Here is a 17603-nt window from a genome sequence, read left to right as displayed (position 1 = left end):
TCATTTGCTAAGTGCCAGGCACTGTATTTCAGAAGATGGAAATAAATGGGGCAAAAAAAAAAAAAAAAGAAAGATAACAAATACCACAGAACCAACCCTCTGTCCGTATGTCTAACCTGCACTTCACTCAGCCCTTGCAAATCACAGGCCTCTGCTGGTACAGCACCAGGGAGGTGCAGTGATTCTGCTAGAGAGTCTACAACGTTCGGAAGTCATCGGGTGGACCTTGTAAGACTAAACCCTGCATTCCTGACTGTGCTTTCTTATCTTCTGTGGAAGAAGACAGAATCCCACCCCCGCCACCAAAGTCATGGTTACAAGAATCAGGCTTTTGGCAGCAAGACCACAGATGGTATGGAACCCATTGCCTCCCCTCTGAAGCAACATGATACATAAGATGCTTCAAAACTTAATTTTTCCTCAAAAAGCAGCAAGACACAGAAGGAGGCACTCTCCCTTTCTGCTCAGTGAGTTACATGATAGGAAGCAGGAAAAAAAATAGCTACATGAAAAAAAAAAAAAATTAAGTATATCTATTAAAAATACCTAGGTTCATACACACAAATGGGGAAATCATATGTATATATGAACAGGTGAAATCTGCTCTACAGACTGACTACTGGGAGCAGAGGAAAGAAACGACGTGGCAGGCACGCAGAGCCCTGCAAGGACACTGGGCGCTGGTAACAGTAGCCCCCAGAGCCACAGAGGCATGGAGGTGAGCACGGTCTGCAGACCAGCAAAGAAGGCTCAGGCTCACCTTGCTGGTCTCTGGCACCTGTCCTGCTGTGGCCTGCCACCTGCCACACAACAGTCCTGAGCCCACTGGGTCCTGCAAGGACTTGAGGTGCCCTGACGAGAGCAGCTGCCGGGCTCTGTGCTGCCAGCTCACGGTCCTCTCGATCATATACCGCAGTGCGTCTCCCTCGGGCAGGCGGACGCGGATGCGCTGCAGGGAGGCCAGCAGGGGCAGAATCTTCTCGAGTGGAGGCTTCTCCGACCTCCGACAGTTGGGACACAGCCAGACTCGGGGGCCCTGTGGAATGCTGGGAGCTGCCACACAGCTGGTGTGGAAAGCATCCCTGCAGAGTTCACACTGGACCATGGGGGCCGCGGGAGCCTTCTGACACACGCAGACTCTCATCTCCACATCGTGCACAGGCGACAGCAGTTTCTCCTCATTGGCTTGTCGGAGAGACTGCAAGGCTTCCATTTCTCGTGCGCGAGCTTCCCCGAGTGCTGCCATCTAGACAGGAGAAGGCAATAAAGGACGATGGCACAGAGACCTCGGCCATCTTCTCAAACTCAAGGGTCGTGGCGGTGAGGAACACTGGGCTCCAGAGCAGGCTCTGGGTGTAACGCCAGTTCTGCCTCACTAAGGCGTGGGAGCGCCTCGGACAACATTCCGCTCACCGTGGTGGGACGCCCACAGGTATAACCCGAGTCGGGAACAGTGCCCGCCTCACAGGGCTGCCGTGACGACCCCATGGCCATGTGACCAGACGCTCTGGCTGCCACTCAGCAAACCACACTGTCAGCAGTTACCTAACACACACCGTTCTTCCAAGCCCAACTTCTCTGCACATGTATCTCTTAGAAAATATCCCTCCCTTGTAAGACTCAGGTTTTTCACTGTCTATGGACACATTTCTGAGCTTTGTATTCAGCTCCACTAACTTTTGTGATCTTCTAGAAAAGTAGTTTAGATGAGAAAGTCTCTAAGATGCCATAGTAACCTGTTTCTCTTACTGCCTTTAACAACAGGCCTTAAGGTGTACTGGACACATGAACCGTACATAATGAAAGTGGATCCCTTGTGAAGAAGTTGAACAGGAACACTTCACCAAGCGTCCCTCAGACACACATGCACAGGGGCATGCTATGAGGCCACTGGGCAGAGACAAAAGCAAGCTGCTTTTCTGCAGGAAGTGGCACGTATACTTGCTATCTTCTTTTCTCTATTAAAACAAGAGCCACATCTCACTTCCGAGATCAGGTAATCTGTATAAGCAACTTGAAAACACAAGCATAATTAGCTTCAGAGTAAAAAGCTGAAGTGACACTGAACATGTTCCTCACCAGTATGTACAAATTATCCACATGTGAGATCTCTACGTGAGTCAGTCCAGGCTTTACAGATTTATTCACCGCTCACCATGAGGTAGAACTGCCTTAAGGGAGACCAATTCAAGCCACCAGCTCTGTAAGAGTAAGCACTATCCCCTCGGCACATAACACATTGACCTTTCACAGCAAACGGCCAGACAACCCAAGTCCTGATACTTCACTGAAGAGAAACACAGAGGAAGCATAGATTTTTAAAACTAGCATTCCCCACCAGAAGCAAAAACTAAAGGCTTACAAGAACCATTTCTTTCCCAACTCTATTTCCAAGTCCTTAAAATGTTAATATGTCATAGCTAAACCATTTCCGATGATGAGATCCACCCCCAGTCACCAGATGAGGAACCTGAGTCCTAAGGCCAGACTGATGCTTCACTGTTTCTGGATTAGAGGAGAAAAATGTATCAATGAGGGTTTAGGTAAGAAACAAAAAGATCTAGAATAAACCACCTAACAAACCCTTGCTGTATTTAGAAAATCTCTTATTTCTGTAGATGAAAGCAATGTGCAGGCAGTGCATACAGAGCTATGCAGTGACACAGTGATCAACAGGTAACGTGCAGAGCCAGGCGAAGCTCCAGACAGTGCCGTTACAAACACCAACCGTGTTAACAGTGGAAGCAGCATCTTGGAGGCATCGAAATGATAAGCAGGCAGCCACATCTGACTACAATCTGAGGGAAGGGACGAATACGCCAAGGACAGTCCATGTCAAAATACACAGACACTTCAGGGCAATCCCACGTCAATCAAAAGAGCAGTCAGGCCACGATGAAGGGTCAGACTGGAAAGGTGTTCTGGCCCAAGGACAAGTCCCTTTAGTTCAGGTCCAGTGGCAGGTATGTTCCTGCTCCGGGAAGGACAAGGCTTTGTGCTTCAAAACCATCCTAAAAGGGGCTTCATCAACCTACAAAACTTCTGCACATGGAAAGAAATCATCAACAAGATGAAAAGACAACTTACAGAATGGGAGAAGTATTGGCAACTTGTAACCTGATCCAGGGGATTAATACCCCAAATCCGTGAAGAACTTATATAATACAACAGCACAAACACCATCATCCCTACCAAAAACAAAAATCCAATTAAAATGGGCAGAAGATCCAGCAGACATTTCTCCAAAGACGACGAACAGATGGCCAACAGGTACATCAAAGACGCCCAATACCACTGACCATCAGGGAAACGCAGATCAAAACCACACTGAGACATCGCCTCACACATATTTTAAAATGACTATCATCGAAAAGACCAGAAATAACAGGTGTCAGCGAGGATGTGGAGAAAAGGGAACCCCGCCCTGCACTAGGAGTGGGAATGTCAACTGTTGCAGCCACTGTGGAAAAACAGTATGAAGGGTCCTCAAAACACTAAAAACAGAACCAGCACACGACCAGCAATTCCATTTCCAAGTAACACATCTACCGGAAACAAAAACACTAACTGGAAAAGATTACCTGTACTCCCATGTCCAAGGCGGCATCCTTCTCAACAGCCAAGATAGGAAACCACCTCAGTGCGCCCACTGGTGGATGAAACGAAGCATGGCTGTGTGTGTACAATGGGCTGTTACCAGCCACAGACAGAGAAAGGGTTCTGCCATTTGCAACAACACGGATGAACTCAAAGCATTACGCCAAGTCAAATAAGCCAGAGAAAGACAAGGACTATATGATCTCACTTACACGTGAAACCTAAAAAAAAAAAAAACAAACAAACAAACCAAAAAACACCCCACAGAAGACTGTGTGGATCACAACAAACTGTGGAAAATTCTTAGACCTGGCAATACCAGACCACCTTACCTGCCTCCTGAGAAATCTGTATGCAGGTCAAGAAGCAACAGTTAGAATTGGACATGGAACAACAGACTGGTTCCAAATTGGCAAAGGAGTACGTCAAGGCTATATATGGTCACCCAGCTTATTTAACTTACATGCAGAGTAGTACACATGCAAAATGCCGGGCTGGATGAAGCACAAGCTGGAATCAAGACTGCCAGGAGAAATATCAATAAGCTCAGATATACAGATGACACCACCCTATGGAAGAAAGTGAAGAAGAACTAAAGAGCCTCTTGATGAAAGTGAAAGAGGAGAGTGAAAAAGTTGGCTTAAAGCTCAACATTCAGAAAACTAAGATCATGGCATGTGGTCCCATTACTTCATGGCAAACAGATGAGGAAACAATGGAAACAGTGAGAGACTTTATTTTCTTTGGCTCCAAAATCACTGCAGATGGTAACTGCAGTCATGAAATTAAGACACTTGCTTCTTGGAAGAAAACCTATGACCAACCTAGACAGCATATTAAAAAGCAGAGACATTACTCTGCCGACAAAGGTCCATCTAGTTAAAGCTATGGTTTTTCCAGTAGTAATGTATGTATCTGAGAGTTGGACTATAAAGAAAGCTGAGCACGGAAAAATTGATGCTTTTGAACTGTGGTATTGAAGAAGACTCTTGAGAGCCCCTTGGACAGCAAAGAGATCCAACCAGTCAATTCTAAAGGAAATCAGTCCTAAATAGTCATTGAAAGGACTGATACTAAAGCTGGAACTCCAATACTCTGGCCACCTGATGTGAAGAACTGACTCACTGGAAAAGACCCTGATGCTGGGAAAGACTGAAGGCGGGAGGAGAAGGGGACGACAGAGGATGAGATGGTTGGATGGACACAACTCAACGGACATGAGTTTGAGTAAACTCTGGGAGTTGGTAATGGACAGGGAAGCCTGGTGTGCTCTAGTCCATGGGGTTGCAAAGAGTGGGACACGCCTGAGAGCCTGAACTGGACTGACAGACACAGAGAACCGATGGGCGGTTCCCAGAGGCAACTGGTCCGGGAGATGGGTGCAGGGGGTCAAAGGGCAAAAATAAATCCTGGGGGTGCGACATACAGCGTGGTGACTATAGTCATTAATTCAAAAAGAAACTGTGCTCTCTTCTCTGGGGAATATGTCAGCTGTGTCCAGCTCTTTGCAATGCCATGGATTATAGCTGGCCAGGCTCCTGTATCCATGGAATTTTCCAGGCAAGAATACTGCAGTGTGTTGCCATTTTCTACTCCAGATAGTCATTAATACTATGTTATAGTTTTGAAAGTTGCTAAGAGAGTAGATGTTAAAAGTTCTCATCACAAGAAAAAAAAAAAAAACAAACACCTGTGTGGTGATGGCTATTAACCAGACTCATACAGGGGTCACTGGGTAATATACACACATGCTGAGCCACTCTACTGCACACCTGAGACTAATACTACAGGTCAATTATACCAACTTGGCAAGTTTCTAAAGCATCCAGATCCCAGAGCTCTCTTCTTTTGATCTGATACTGTGCTCACCAAACACTGGCTCGATACTGCTTCATCTTCTTGAAGATGACACTCTCTTTGGATCCACAGTGCTTACGCTAAGAGCACATCAGACTCAGGAGTACCCAGTACCCTTTCCAGTGTATGTCCTGTTGTAGACTTAACAGTAAGCTGGCATTGCAGGCCACCTGTTAGCCCTGGACCAAGCTACAGGCTTGGGAAGTGTTTCTGAGTCTGGGAGGCCTCGCAGGCACCTTCCATTCAAAACTTTTACAAATGCCAGTTTTCCTAAAGTTGCTTGGGTAAAACAGAGTACTCTGAAAGTTATTCTCCTACTTGCCTTCCCAATATACCCAATAAAGATGGAAGAGCTAGAAACAGCCCTCCCCCCTGAGAAAAGAGGAGGAGCGCCGGCACGCACAGCTGAAGCAGTCTCTCTGCTTTCCATCAGCGTTCTCTCCAGGTCGCTCAGACTCTCTACACGGGGACTCTTCTTCTTGCCACTTGGCAAGGGATCCTTTAACTTTCTCTGCTTCCTCTTTAATCCCAAAAGGCCAATATCACATCGAGGACACAGCACCTGATGTGGAACAAAGCACAACCATTGTGATTTATCTGGTGTACCACAGAGCATTACCAAGTTCCCAAATAAAAGCCTAAGCAGTGGGAAGGACATGAATTTCTTTATATTTTCTGCATAACATGCAACCCTGATTCCAGAAATCCTACTCTACAGAGGAAGGAAGCAAGGATGAAGGAAATCTCACAAAAAGACAGACTTTTGATTCAGATCCACTCAAACAGTAAGTAAAAAGAAGAAAACTAAAATGCACCGACTCAGTCATAACGTGTGACCAGCATCAGCTTAGAACTACAAGTGTTAACTATAATCATGTTGAGAGGTGGAGATCTTTTATCAAGCTTGGCAAATCCAAGTGGTGAAGCATGGCCAAGGTTAAATGTTCAATTTTAACAGACCAAGGAACTTCAAAGAGGAATATTTCTTCCTTAGTGAATGCTATCCCCAAACATATGCAGAAAACATTCAAAGATTCTTCTAAGTTTCCAGTGAAATTCAGAAGACTCTCCCTGGCTCCCCTCAGAAAATAACTCCTAGAGCATAGATCAGCCAGTGTTCCCCCTCCATAAGGAAGGGGCTGTGAGTGGGCTGAGTGCAAACTTACCTCTAGGAGAGAATAGGACGAGTTCTTAGTCAGGAATGTATTAGCAGCACATTCTTTCCAAACGTGAACTTCAGCTACTAGGGACTCCAGTCTCGGCAGCGAGGGTAGATGCACCGGGATACACCGGCCTCGAGTGACAAGCTCCACCAGCGTGTCCAACACTGGCACACGTCCTCCAGCCTAGTTAAGTCAAAGGAAAAAGAACACTTTTGTGGAAGTGCGCAAAGTAGCCCCCATGATCTCAACATACTAAACTCACGAGTGATGTCGACCAAACCTGCCGGCTAGCTGGTGGTGGTGATGGTAAGGCCCCTGGGGATCCCACTCAGTCACCAAGTAAGAGTCTGGTTCGTGCTGGAGCCACAGATACAACTGTGGACTTGGCATACGCTGCCATCCCTTTGTTCAGACTGCTTATACCCTTTCTCAGTTCATCTGTCATTTTGGTTGGTTTGAAAAAAATTCAACAGAAATGTAAACCTGTAATAACTCAAAGGACTTCCATACTGACTTAAGAGAACGAAAAGCAGCAAAACAGTATTTCACTCCATTCACTGACAATGAATTAATAGATTATTCAGGAAAACTAAAATGAGTTGAGAAAGAACACTGGCTCTCAAATTTTATTATTAAGAACCATCTGGGAAGCTTGTTTTAAAAACTTCCTGGGCCCTACCCCCAGATTTCTGATTCAGTTCATTAGGGAAGGGTTCATGTGAATTTGTATTCCTAAACTTCCCAGGTGCTGCTGTGGCTGTACTGGGACCACACTCTGAAGCATACAGAGCACTCCCTGTGTGTAAAACACAGCTGGGCGGCATTCTAATATAAGCGATCCACCGAACACAAGGGGTCGCCCTGTCGTTGGTCACATTTCTCTGCTAGTCCTTACATACATGATTCAAGGCCAAGCTATTATTTCAGGAATGGAGCAAAACTTGCTTTTTGTCCTTATCGACAGACTTTGTTGCAGACACAGTACTAAGTAGCACATACATTAAAACAGGTGAAGGGAACCAAACCCACCTGGAAGCATGTCCTTTCCTCTGATTTCATACCTCACCTCTCCCTGACTACTGCCACCACCCTCACTTTCTGGCGGCTAGCAACCAGGAGTGAAAGCAAGGACCAAGGCTGCAATCACGATGGTTCCAACAATGACAGACAAGAACGTGCATCAGAAATCTCACTGGGGAAGTTTATGTACACAGCAAACACTTCCCATGCTTTTTTCTCTGGCTGGAGTCACTCCTTACGTAACGTTTATCAAACAACGTATCTTCTCTTCCCTATTAATCAGAATAGACGTCCAGATGTTTCAGTGAAAACACCTGGCTAAGCTGTCCTATTTGGCATTTCTCATTAGCAACTGGTCTATTAGCACAACTTAAATTATGCAGATATTCCGAAAACCAGATGATATTTTGTTCCTAGAGTCTGATGGCTTCAACAAAACAGAACTTGAGACTCAAGAACAATATAAATTAAAAATTTAAAAACCTAGCCCATTAAGTAATTCAAAGACCTTTTTTTCTCAATAGGACCGTAAGACCTGCTGTTTTATGATGATAAGAGAGAAAAAGGAAAACACCCCCAGCAACCCCTTTTCACATGCAGTCGCCCAACTGAAAACAGAGAAACACAGAAGAGTGTGTCTTGTGTCTGTTGTTGTTCAGTCCCTCAGTCCTGTCTGACTCTGTAACCCCATGGACTGCAGCACACCAGACTAAGGTACATTATTAAGGTATATTCTATCTGTACCTTAATAATGCTACACACCAATTTAATTTTCCATTTTAATTTACAGGTAAAGGCTCAGTAAGTACACCATCTAGCACAGAGCCACAGATACTTTGTGCTGGTTCTCTGGAGAGTTACTCCAGAATATGCTAAGCCTCACTTCCTCTGCAGGGACAGATAAGCACTTTTAAGTCACTACTTGTACGGTAAAAGTCCTGGACCTCACTACCCAGTTTGGCCATGGAAGCACATATCACTACTCACTCAGTCGCCTGCTCTTCACTGTCTAGACTTCAAGCAATTGGTAAGCCAGCAAGAGATAGCCATACTGGTCAAAGATTAGCAACTGCATTTCATTTTTAGCCCTTTCTCTTCAACACCAACCAAGTACTTAAGACTGTTGTTATGGGAGACTCCCAAGCTCCCAGAAAAGGTTAGTGAAAGTATCTAAGCCTTACATATTAAGCCAACTGGTGAGGACAACAGGTGGGGTGGGCAAGGGCATCTACACGGGGTAGAAGAGAATCAGTCACGTGGCCAACCCAAACACAGGACACGTGCCACGAAACCCAGCGCATGCCCCTCCGCCAGCGCTCCATCCCTGCTCTTCACAGAGGCACTGTGAGACTCTGGAAACCTACCTGCAGGGCCTCCACTTCCTGAAGCCAGTCTCTGGCTCTCTGCACAGAGTCTTTCAGCGCCGCGCCGTTGGGCAGGTGTGCGGGGATCTCCTCAATCTCCTTCACCACGGCGGCGAGGCTGTTCAGTGAATGCCGAGGCCTAGAGAGCAGAAAGACTGTACTCAGCCTCCGCGCGACTCGCACTTCTCGTGGCTTACTTATCAGAGAAGTCAGAAAAACCACTTCAAAGGAAATTCACAATTGCAAATAAACTTTTTGAAATGGAAAGTAACTACAAGACATCAAATTATCTACATAAGACTAAGGCAAATAACTCAGTTCTACTTAGTTCTGATTTGACAATGGAATAACCATAAACTTCTGTTTGCAAAAGGTAGCTTAGGGATAATTTATTCCATGTTAAACTAGAAACACTATCAAGACTCATACAGCTCCACTAAGATAAGTAAAAATCTCCAGGATATCACCACACCAAAGCACAGAACCCAAAACTTTTGTGTCCTCTGCTCAATGACCACTATTTCAGGATTAAACAATAACATCCAGAAAATAGCTGTCCCTTGTACTTTATGCTGTCAGCTGCAACAGTAAAGATCTGTTAGACAGAAAGCAAGATGAGGAGGAACCATCTTCTCCCCTCAGATGGTCAGCCCGAGTCCAACACGTCCTCAAGTACAGACAAGGTCATGAGGCAACAGCAGTAATGCTGGGCTCACAGCACTGTCATCACTTTACAGACACTGCACACTGCGATGTTCACATGTTTCTCTTTAAGACTCCTTGGGGTCTCTTTCATTAACTGTGGGTTTAAACAGTTTCACTTATTTGTAAATGTTTTCTTTCCTCAAAGATGTTCCCATTGAGATCCAGGGAAATTTCATTAAACCACTTCTAGAAAATGACTGTCCATTTGAACCATTCATTTCACAATCAGTAAATCAAGAAAAAAATAATAATCTTCTTTTGACCGAGTTCCAAAGCAGTTCCAAACATCTCAGCTAAACTTCCACACGCACAGCTCAGCTGCTGTGCCTGGATCACACCCTAATGCCTGGTCCTGCCCAGCATGGACCCAGCACAAGCCCTCCCCAGGGGAGGAGTGGCCATGCTCAGTTACCTGGCCTTGAGGAGACTCTTGGCTTTGTCATCCCAGTGCTCTGATACTGTGAGCAGTTCCTGAAGCCGCGCCATAGCCTTCTCCACGGCTGAATATGGGGCCAGGCCCACTCCCAGGTCTATGAGACGTCTCATATCATCTAAGGTGAGGGAGCTCGGGTCCAGGCAAGCCTGCTGCACCTCCTCCAGCCAATGGGCCTGCTCCAGCCGGACACGCATCTCAGCAAGCTGGGGGAGCTCAACATCAAATTCAAAGCTGACATCCAGCAAGTCCTGCAGCTCAGAAGCACTGGGCATCTCCTCAGAGAGCAGTTTCTGGCTATGCTGTTGGAAATCTTCTACACGATTCAAGAGATCCTAAAAAAACACAGGTTGTTGCATCAAAACACTAATTTCAGCAACTGGCTTCTTGCAAACTTAGAATCTTCAATGCATATTCAACATGACCCTCTGCCATCTCACTTGACTCCAACAACAATATACATAAACATGACCATGCGTAAGCCAACTGGCAGTTAGAACAAGTGGCTCTAAGCAGATTTATGGCAGCTGTGATGAGTAGCCGGTAGTCACTTTCAGGGTAAAAATTTCCAACCGTCTCTCCACTGCAGGCCTGTTACAATCTCTTTATCAACATGTACCACTCAAGCTGCTATTAATATTAAACACATTTGCAAACAGATGTACAAATTAACCACTCAAGAATAGGACTTCATCATGTCAACTGAGCTTATTTACAAAATATAGGATGACCACATATAGGAGGGGGGCAGCCCCCATCCGGGCACCTTCAGCAGCGGTGTCTGACTGAGGACACAGGGGAGGGCGTGCAGCTGGGTCACAAACTGCCGGAGCTCATTCACGGTCAGCTGATTGTGGGATTTCCCTCCACCAGACCGGTATCTAGAGAGACAAAGGCCCAAGAAGGCTGCATGAGGACAGGTGTGCCAGCACCCCAGACTCCAGCCACAGCAGACTCCCCAGGGGTCCACACCCAAACCAGGTGTGCACAGAGCCTACCTCGTCTGCCTCTTTCCATTAAGTAGCTGCTGGGCAACAGAGGCGCATTTCTCCGCGTCCTGTGTGACTAAGCGGAGGTGACGTAGAAGATCGTTGTCTGGAAATTTCTTCATCTCAGATTCTTCAATCAAAGCCTTAAAGCTGACAAGGCCTAGAAATAAAGAAAAGATCACCTTTTCTGTGATCAATATATATGAAGTTCTGGTATGAAATACAGAAGGGGAGGTTTGATTTTTATCAGCTCTTATCTATGGATATTTGCAATGCTCTCCCTCTAATAAATTTGTTGATTTTTTTTTGGGGGGGGGCCGGGGCAGGGGGGTGCCCTGAGAGTGGAGGGCTTTATAAAGTGCCTGGAGCTGCCCTTTAACATAGACAAGTTTATGAAACAAAGAACACCTGACTTGTCAGGACAGAGCACATGAAGATCCTCCTATGGCTGGAGCTACACTTTCCTCCTGCATCTATCTAACTGCAGCTGGCAGGGAACCAGCAGCTTACAGACTGAACTTGCATGCACCCTGGAACAGGAGAGGGCAGAGACCCTGCTGAGCTACAGAAAGGAAAGCAAATGGAACCACTGAGAGAAGAGATGCGAAGGGAAGCAGTGACTTTCAAGGTAACACCGAGGACAGAGACTTTGACTAGAGCTAAAAAGTAATAACAAACACCTCACTGACTCTTAAGGATATACTGTTTGTGTCATGAATGCTAGTTAAAAAAAAGAAAAAAAAAAAGGCAAAACAAACAGAAACCTTTTCTAAGGTTCCATATAAAATGTAAAATACTTTTGTTTCTGAGACAGAGACGTGTAAGAATTATTATGTTTTGTAATAACACTGTCTTTGTTAAAAATACAATCTTTCAGAACTCCTATATTAAGACTTCACTTTGATGTATGGACATCTGCCTCATTCACTCTTGGCTTTAAAACCTGTACTAAAGCTCTAAGCCTGGCTGGACAGATGAGCTAAATCAGGCTGCTTCAAGTAATGTTTGCTGATAACTGTTTGCTGACTGTATTATAATCAGTCCCAATTTGTCAATCACCAAATCACACTTTCTGTATACCACATACTTTTCTTCTTATTAATCTTAGCCTCCAAAGCTTCATTCACATTCAAGGCCCACTCGTTATAAGACTCTGCTCGAAGCTTCAGTGCATTCATCATGGGGTAGAGGTCATCCAGAGTGTATCTGTACCTGGAAACAGAAGAGCAGGTTGGCTTTGAGATACGTGGGCCTGAAGGAATCAGATGCCAACGTCACAAAGCCTAAACTAAACAGTCAGTGCTTTCCACAGGGAGAAAACTCATTCTTCCTACTCACCTCAGTTTGTATTTATAAGGAGGACAGGAACATAACTCCTGTACGTGATGCAGGCAAACAAGCAGGCCAGGTTTGCAGCAGCAGGAGAGGGCAGACATGAAGCACGTGGTTTTGCATTTCACACACTGACGCTCATCATCCGGCAACAGTTCAAAATCCATTCTTTCCGAATCAATTACTCCCTAAAATAAAGTGTACTTTAGAGATCGCCAAAGGATAATATCACCCAGTAGCTCCCAAGAAAAACATGCAATAGTTGAGCTTTAAAAATACGACACAGAGAAAACCTTACCAAAACAGAGAGTGCATGATTAAAAATGTGTGCACCCAGTAAATGTGGGCAAGTTAACCTATTTCACTTATCTGGAACAATCTCTTCTGGACAAAGTAGGTCCTTATGTTTGGCTATACTAATCTGAATATGAGAATAGCTATTCACAGGCTTATAAAACTACTTAGATTAGCTGCTGCTTCTACTCACAATTGGCCTTGCCCATGTTTTGGGTATATATAAGAGCAAAGAAATGTAAATACATTCTACTGCAGAGGAAATGCTATATAGGGCTTCAGAGAATCCATAAAAATAACAAATATAAATAAAAGGAAAGAAGATGGGGCAAGCAGAGAAGACTACCATGCAGGAACTATGGATGGGAAGCCAATGAGTGGTCTGTTCGGCTCCTGGAAAAGGTTCGACAATCTGTGACACAGAGACTGAAGGCAAAATAAAGTATCTCATAACCAAGTGTCAAGAAAAATGAGGTCTTGAGCCAGTATGTCTCTACTGTGATGTGGGCACCTACGACAAGCCCTACTAGGATGTATCTTTTGTTCTGGAAAAATTGAACTTGTACCACTTTTTTTCCTTATCTGGAACTGTGTCCAACCGAAGCCTGAGACCAACTGATGTTTATAAACCAGCCAGCTCCTTTGTTTTACTCTTTCATTCTGTATTTCAACCTCTGGACCATTTCACATCCTGCTCATCAGAAAAGTTAGGAAAAACCTAATAAATAAATTTTGGTTCTAACCTGAAATTAATTCTTAAAAAGGACTTTGTTATGGAGATGTCTTAAGATTTTTGTTTAAAGTAAGATTAAGGATCAACTCTATGAATTTTGGTTAAGAATAAATCATATTAGTCCACTCAATTTTAATTTGCAAATTTCCACATCTGGAAAAAAAAATTATGAGTTCTCCAAGTTGCAAAAACAAGCTACCACTATTGATGGAAGACCTTGGTAAGACACTTAAGCCCCCTGGGCACTGTTTCCAGAACTGTACAATATCAGGGGAAGGCGAGCAAGTGGTTTGTTCATTCACAGTGGGCTCCAGGGAGCCAACATGCTAAAGAGGCACATTAAAAAATAAATCAATATGACTATTTGTGGATATGACTGTCTCTAAAGAATCTACAAAAAAGCTATAAGAACTATTGAGTTTTGAAGCAGTCAGGATAGACTATTTTAAAGTCAACTGTATTTTAAAATGCCAGCAATAAAAAACTGGAAAAAACTCTGAAGTATTATCACGAAACACGGAATGAAAAAAACCAAGAAGACCTCAATAGGGACCTTCCCTGGTGGTCCAGTGGATAAGACTCCCCACTTTCACTGCAAGGGGCACAGGGATGATTCCTGGTCAGGTAAATAAGATCCCAAATGCCCAGCCTTTCTAGCACAGCCAAGAAAAAAAGATGACCTAAACAAATGAGGGGATATACTATGTCCATGGATTAGAAGACTCAGTATTGTTAAAAGATCAATTCTCTCCCAAACTATCTGTGAATTTAATGCAGTTCCAATCTAAATGCCAACAGCCATTTTGGTAGAATTAGTAGGCTGATTCTCTACACTTTATATGGAAAAGCAAAGGAACTGAAACAGGCAAAAAAATTTTTAAAGGAGCAAAGTTGGGAGGATTCAAATTACTTCAAGACTTATTAGAAAATTATAGTAATCAAGACCTTAAGGCATTAGCAAGAGGATAAATGCATAGGCTAACAGACTAGAACAGACTACAGAAGTAGGTCCACACGTGTCAATTTTCAACAAAGGTGCCAGGACAAGTCAACGGAAAAAGGAGAATCTTCAAGAAATGGTGCTAGAACAATGAGAGAGTCATATGCAAAAACAAGGATCTCAACCACAACTTGTCATAAACAAAAATTACTTAAGAGGATTAAAGACTTAAATGTAAAAACTAAAACTAGCAATTCTAGATGTCTACACACTAGGAAACGCTTGTGACTTAGGTTAGGCGAAGATTTCTTAGGAAGGCACACCAAAAAAGATTCATTAAAATCAGACAAACAACAACAAAAAAACATGATAAACTGAATTTCATCAAAATGAAAAACTTCTGTTCTTTGAAAGACACCGCTAAGCAAATGGAAAGACAAACCACTAACTGCAGGAAAATGTTTGCAGAGCGCTTATGGTCAAAATAGAGAGGAGCCTCACAACAGACCCGTGAAAAGGGGCACAGCCAGACAAAGGGAGCAGACGCTGCACCTAAGGGACGCACACACAGGCAGCGAACGTGACAAAGTGTCCTCTATCGTCAGCCACTAGAGAAATGGAAATTAAAAGCATGATGAAGCATTATCATGTATCTAGTAGAATGGTCCTGTGTGTAAGGACTTTACTAAGTAACACCCAATGACATTCAGATGGGAGTTCCAGAAACCTTACCAATTTGCGAACAGTTTCCCTGAGTGCCTTCTCGTCCTCAATCATGATGGCCATGTCTTTCTGAACAGTTGAGGCCACTACAACGTCTAGGACATCCGCCTTGGAAGCCATCTTGCAGATCATCTCGTCGTGGGAGAACACGCAGTAGCGGTGGAGCAGACGGTAATGCTCCACGCACTGCCGGCCTAAGGGCAGCTGCGCCAAAAGAAGGGAAGACACGCGATGTGCGGAAGGAGACACCTTCCTGTTTCCAAAGACCCCTGACTTTTATTACCAAACAAACAAATATCACATCTCGGGTTATCGCCCGTATCATACATCAACCCTACAACTAGACTCAAAGAAGCCTCGGACCTTTTAAAATCTTTGCACCTCAAAGATCTGGCTATTAGGGACCTTAATTATAACAGGGTTTAAAAACCCAAAGTATTACTGAGACATTACTGTCTACAACAATGTAGAATTTAATCAGAAATATGAATCTTCACATTTCCTGAAGCAACTGTGTGAAACTGGTGTGGTTAACCTACTTCAGAGAGCAAAAATGCTCTAAAAACTATTATTACTGTACAGAAAATAATTAGAGGTGAGTAGTACTGTTTTTATTAAAAAGCACTGAAACAAGGTTACAATTTATTAGCTTTAACACCACACTCACTTAAAACTAGACAGCTCTTTTTAAGTAAATGAAAAGTATTAATACTAATATAAAAAAATTCAATTTACAACCATCTAAAATCAAGTATCATTACAAATTACTGTGTTTGGATAATTTAAGTCAGTGTACAGTCTTCAGACTGGAAATGTTTGTTGTTTGCAATGAGATATGAGCTTCAAGCAAAACATAACTCAACAGACTCTTCACCAGGCCCTGGGTTCACACTGCGGGCTAGCGCCTTCTCTTGCTGGAAGGTATACAACTGGCGGACCTGCCATCTCAGCAGCAACTGGTTTAAGCAACTAGAAAGTATAACCCACTTCTGCAGGAAAAGCAATACATGTCAAAAGGCTCACTAGGTCATAATCACACACCCAATCAACAGTGCAGAAGTTAACGGCCTCAGCAAAATTGAAACCTTGATTGAAACCGCTGTGGTAGGCTCTTGGAAACGTGATCACAAACTCCCCAGCACACTGATTGGTTCGGTAAACCTAAGGAGACAAAAATTGGAGATTTTCAGTGACATTTCTCATGAAAGACACTCTGGGCACAGAGAATCAGATGATTTTCCAGAAAGGGCAGGCAAACAAGTGTGGTGCGTATTACCTAGAGATACTTGTTTCTGCCACAAGATGGAGTGGTTACTCAGACTTCCAGGTGTCTAAGTATCTCAAGAGAAAACAGCTTACACCACAACAATCTGGCTATATCCAGGATCAGGACACACCCTTCTAAATAGTATCATATAGAGGATCTCCTACCACCCATTAAAGAAATTCCACTCTATTTCAAGGATCTCGTTCCATATAGAACTCTTCCTGATTTGGGCCTCAAACTTAACCCCCACCAATTCCTCTTTTCCAACTGTTCTCACCCAAAAAACACCCGAACTGTTCTAGGTACTAAATCATCATGCTGAACCAATTATGATGTAATAACAACATCAGGGGCTTCCCAGGTGGCACAGTGGTAAAAAAAAAAAAAAAAAAAAATCTGCCTGCCAATGCAGGAGACACAGGAGAGAGATGCGTTCGATCCCTGGGTTGGGAAGATCCCCTGGAGTAGGAAATGGCAACACACTCCAGTATTCCTGCCTAGGAAATCCCATAGACAGAGGAGCCTGGTGGGCTACAATCCATGGGGTTGCAGAGATGGACACGACTGAGCCTGCACACCTACGCCTCCACCAGTGGTTCTCCAAAATGTACTTCCCAGACCAATAGCAGCAACATCAACCGGGTACTTGTTTGGAAATGCAAGTTCTTGAGCACCAGCCAGGCCGGCCATGAGGACAAGCAGTTTCTGGCTGAGGCCCAGCCCTATGCTGCAACATGCTCTTAGGGCTCCAACAGGCAAAGTGTGAAGACCACTAACCACCACACAATCCTGTCACCAGGACTGCCTCCTCCTCCCTCCCCAACTCTGTGCCACGTACACTACACTTCTTCAGAGCCCCACACCTGGGCCTAAACGCCCTCATGAGCCCTTTCCAGTTCTCCAGAGGTGACACCCTTGTCAAACCACACCACCCTTCCATTGTCTGTGTAAACATTATCTGTCTTTTCTCTTAAATTGTGAGTCCCTAAAATGCACAATTTCATTCATCTGCCTCTCTGGATCCAGAGTCTAGCCCCATATGGTTTACTCGATTATTAAAGAACTGGGCTGGAGGTCTCTTCTAAAGCCAGCTACCAGCTCATCCCAGTGCTTAAAATTCCTTCACAGTAAAGAGTTTGCCTGCAATGCGGGAGACCTGGGTTCGATCCCTGGGTTGGGAAGATCC

General features: G+C 44.3%; 1 protein-coding gene across 7 annotated transcripts in view; it reads right to left on the bottom strand.

The window, feature by feature from the left end:
* Positions 1 to 17603, bottom strand: part of KDM5B (lysine demethylase 5B) — a 73664-nt gene that overhangs the window by 5041 nt on the left and 51020 nt on the right. For 6 of the 7 annotated variants that reach the window (XM_024976577.2, XM_024976576.2, XM_024976578.2 and 3 more), the window contains 11 exons: positions 16192 to 16311; positions 15160 to 15354; positions 12467 to 12648; positions 12216 to 12340; positions 11138 to 11288; positions 10906 to 11020; positions 10119 to 10474; positions 9002 to 9140; positions 6621 to 6800; positions 5858 to 6016; positions 761 to 1246 (listed from right to left, as the gene is read on the bottom strand). In XM_024976577.2, coding sequence (XP_024832345.1) covers positions 761 to 1246; positions 5858 to 6016; positions 6621 to 6800; positions 9002 to 9140; positions 10119 to 10474; positions 10906 to 11020; positions 11138 to 11288; positions 12216 to 12340; positions 12467 to 12648; positions 15160 to 15354; positions 16192 to 16311 — 2208 coding nt within the window. The remainder of the gene's footprint in view (positions 1 to 760; positions 1247 to 5857; positions 6017 to 6620; positions 6801 to 9001; positions 9141 to 10118; positions 10475 to 10905; positions 11021 to 11137; positions 11289 to 12215; positions 12341 to 12466; positions 12649 to 15159; positions 15355 to 16191; positions 16312 to 17603) is intronic. The other variant, XM_059875607.1, reaches the window with a different exon arrangement.

This window comes from Bos taurus, chromosome 16 (assembly GCF_002263795.3).
Source record: "Bos taurus isolate L1 Dominette 01449 registration number 42190680 breed Hereford chromosome 16, ARS-UCD2.0, whole genome shotgun sequence".
Classification (NCBI taxonomy): Eukaryota; Metazoa; Chordata; class Mammalia; order Artiodactyla; family Bovidae; genus Bos; species Bos taurus.
Note: the sequence above shows the minus strand (reverse complement) of the source record. Positions and strands in the feature narration are given on the sequence as shown.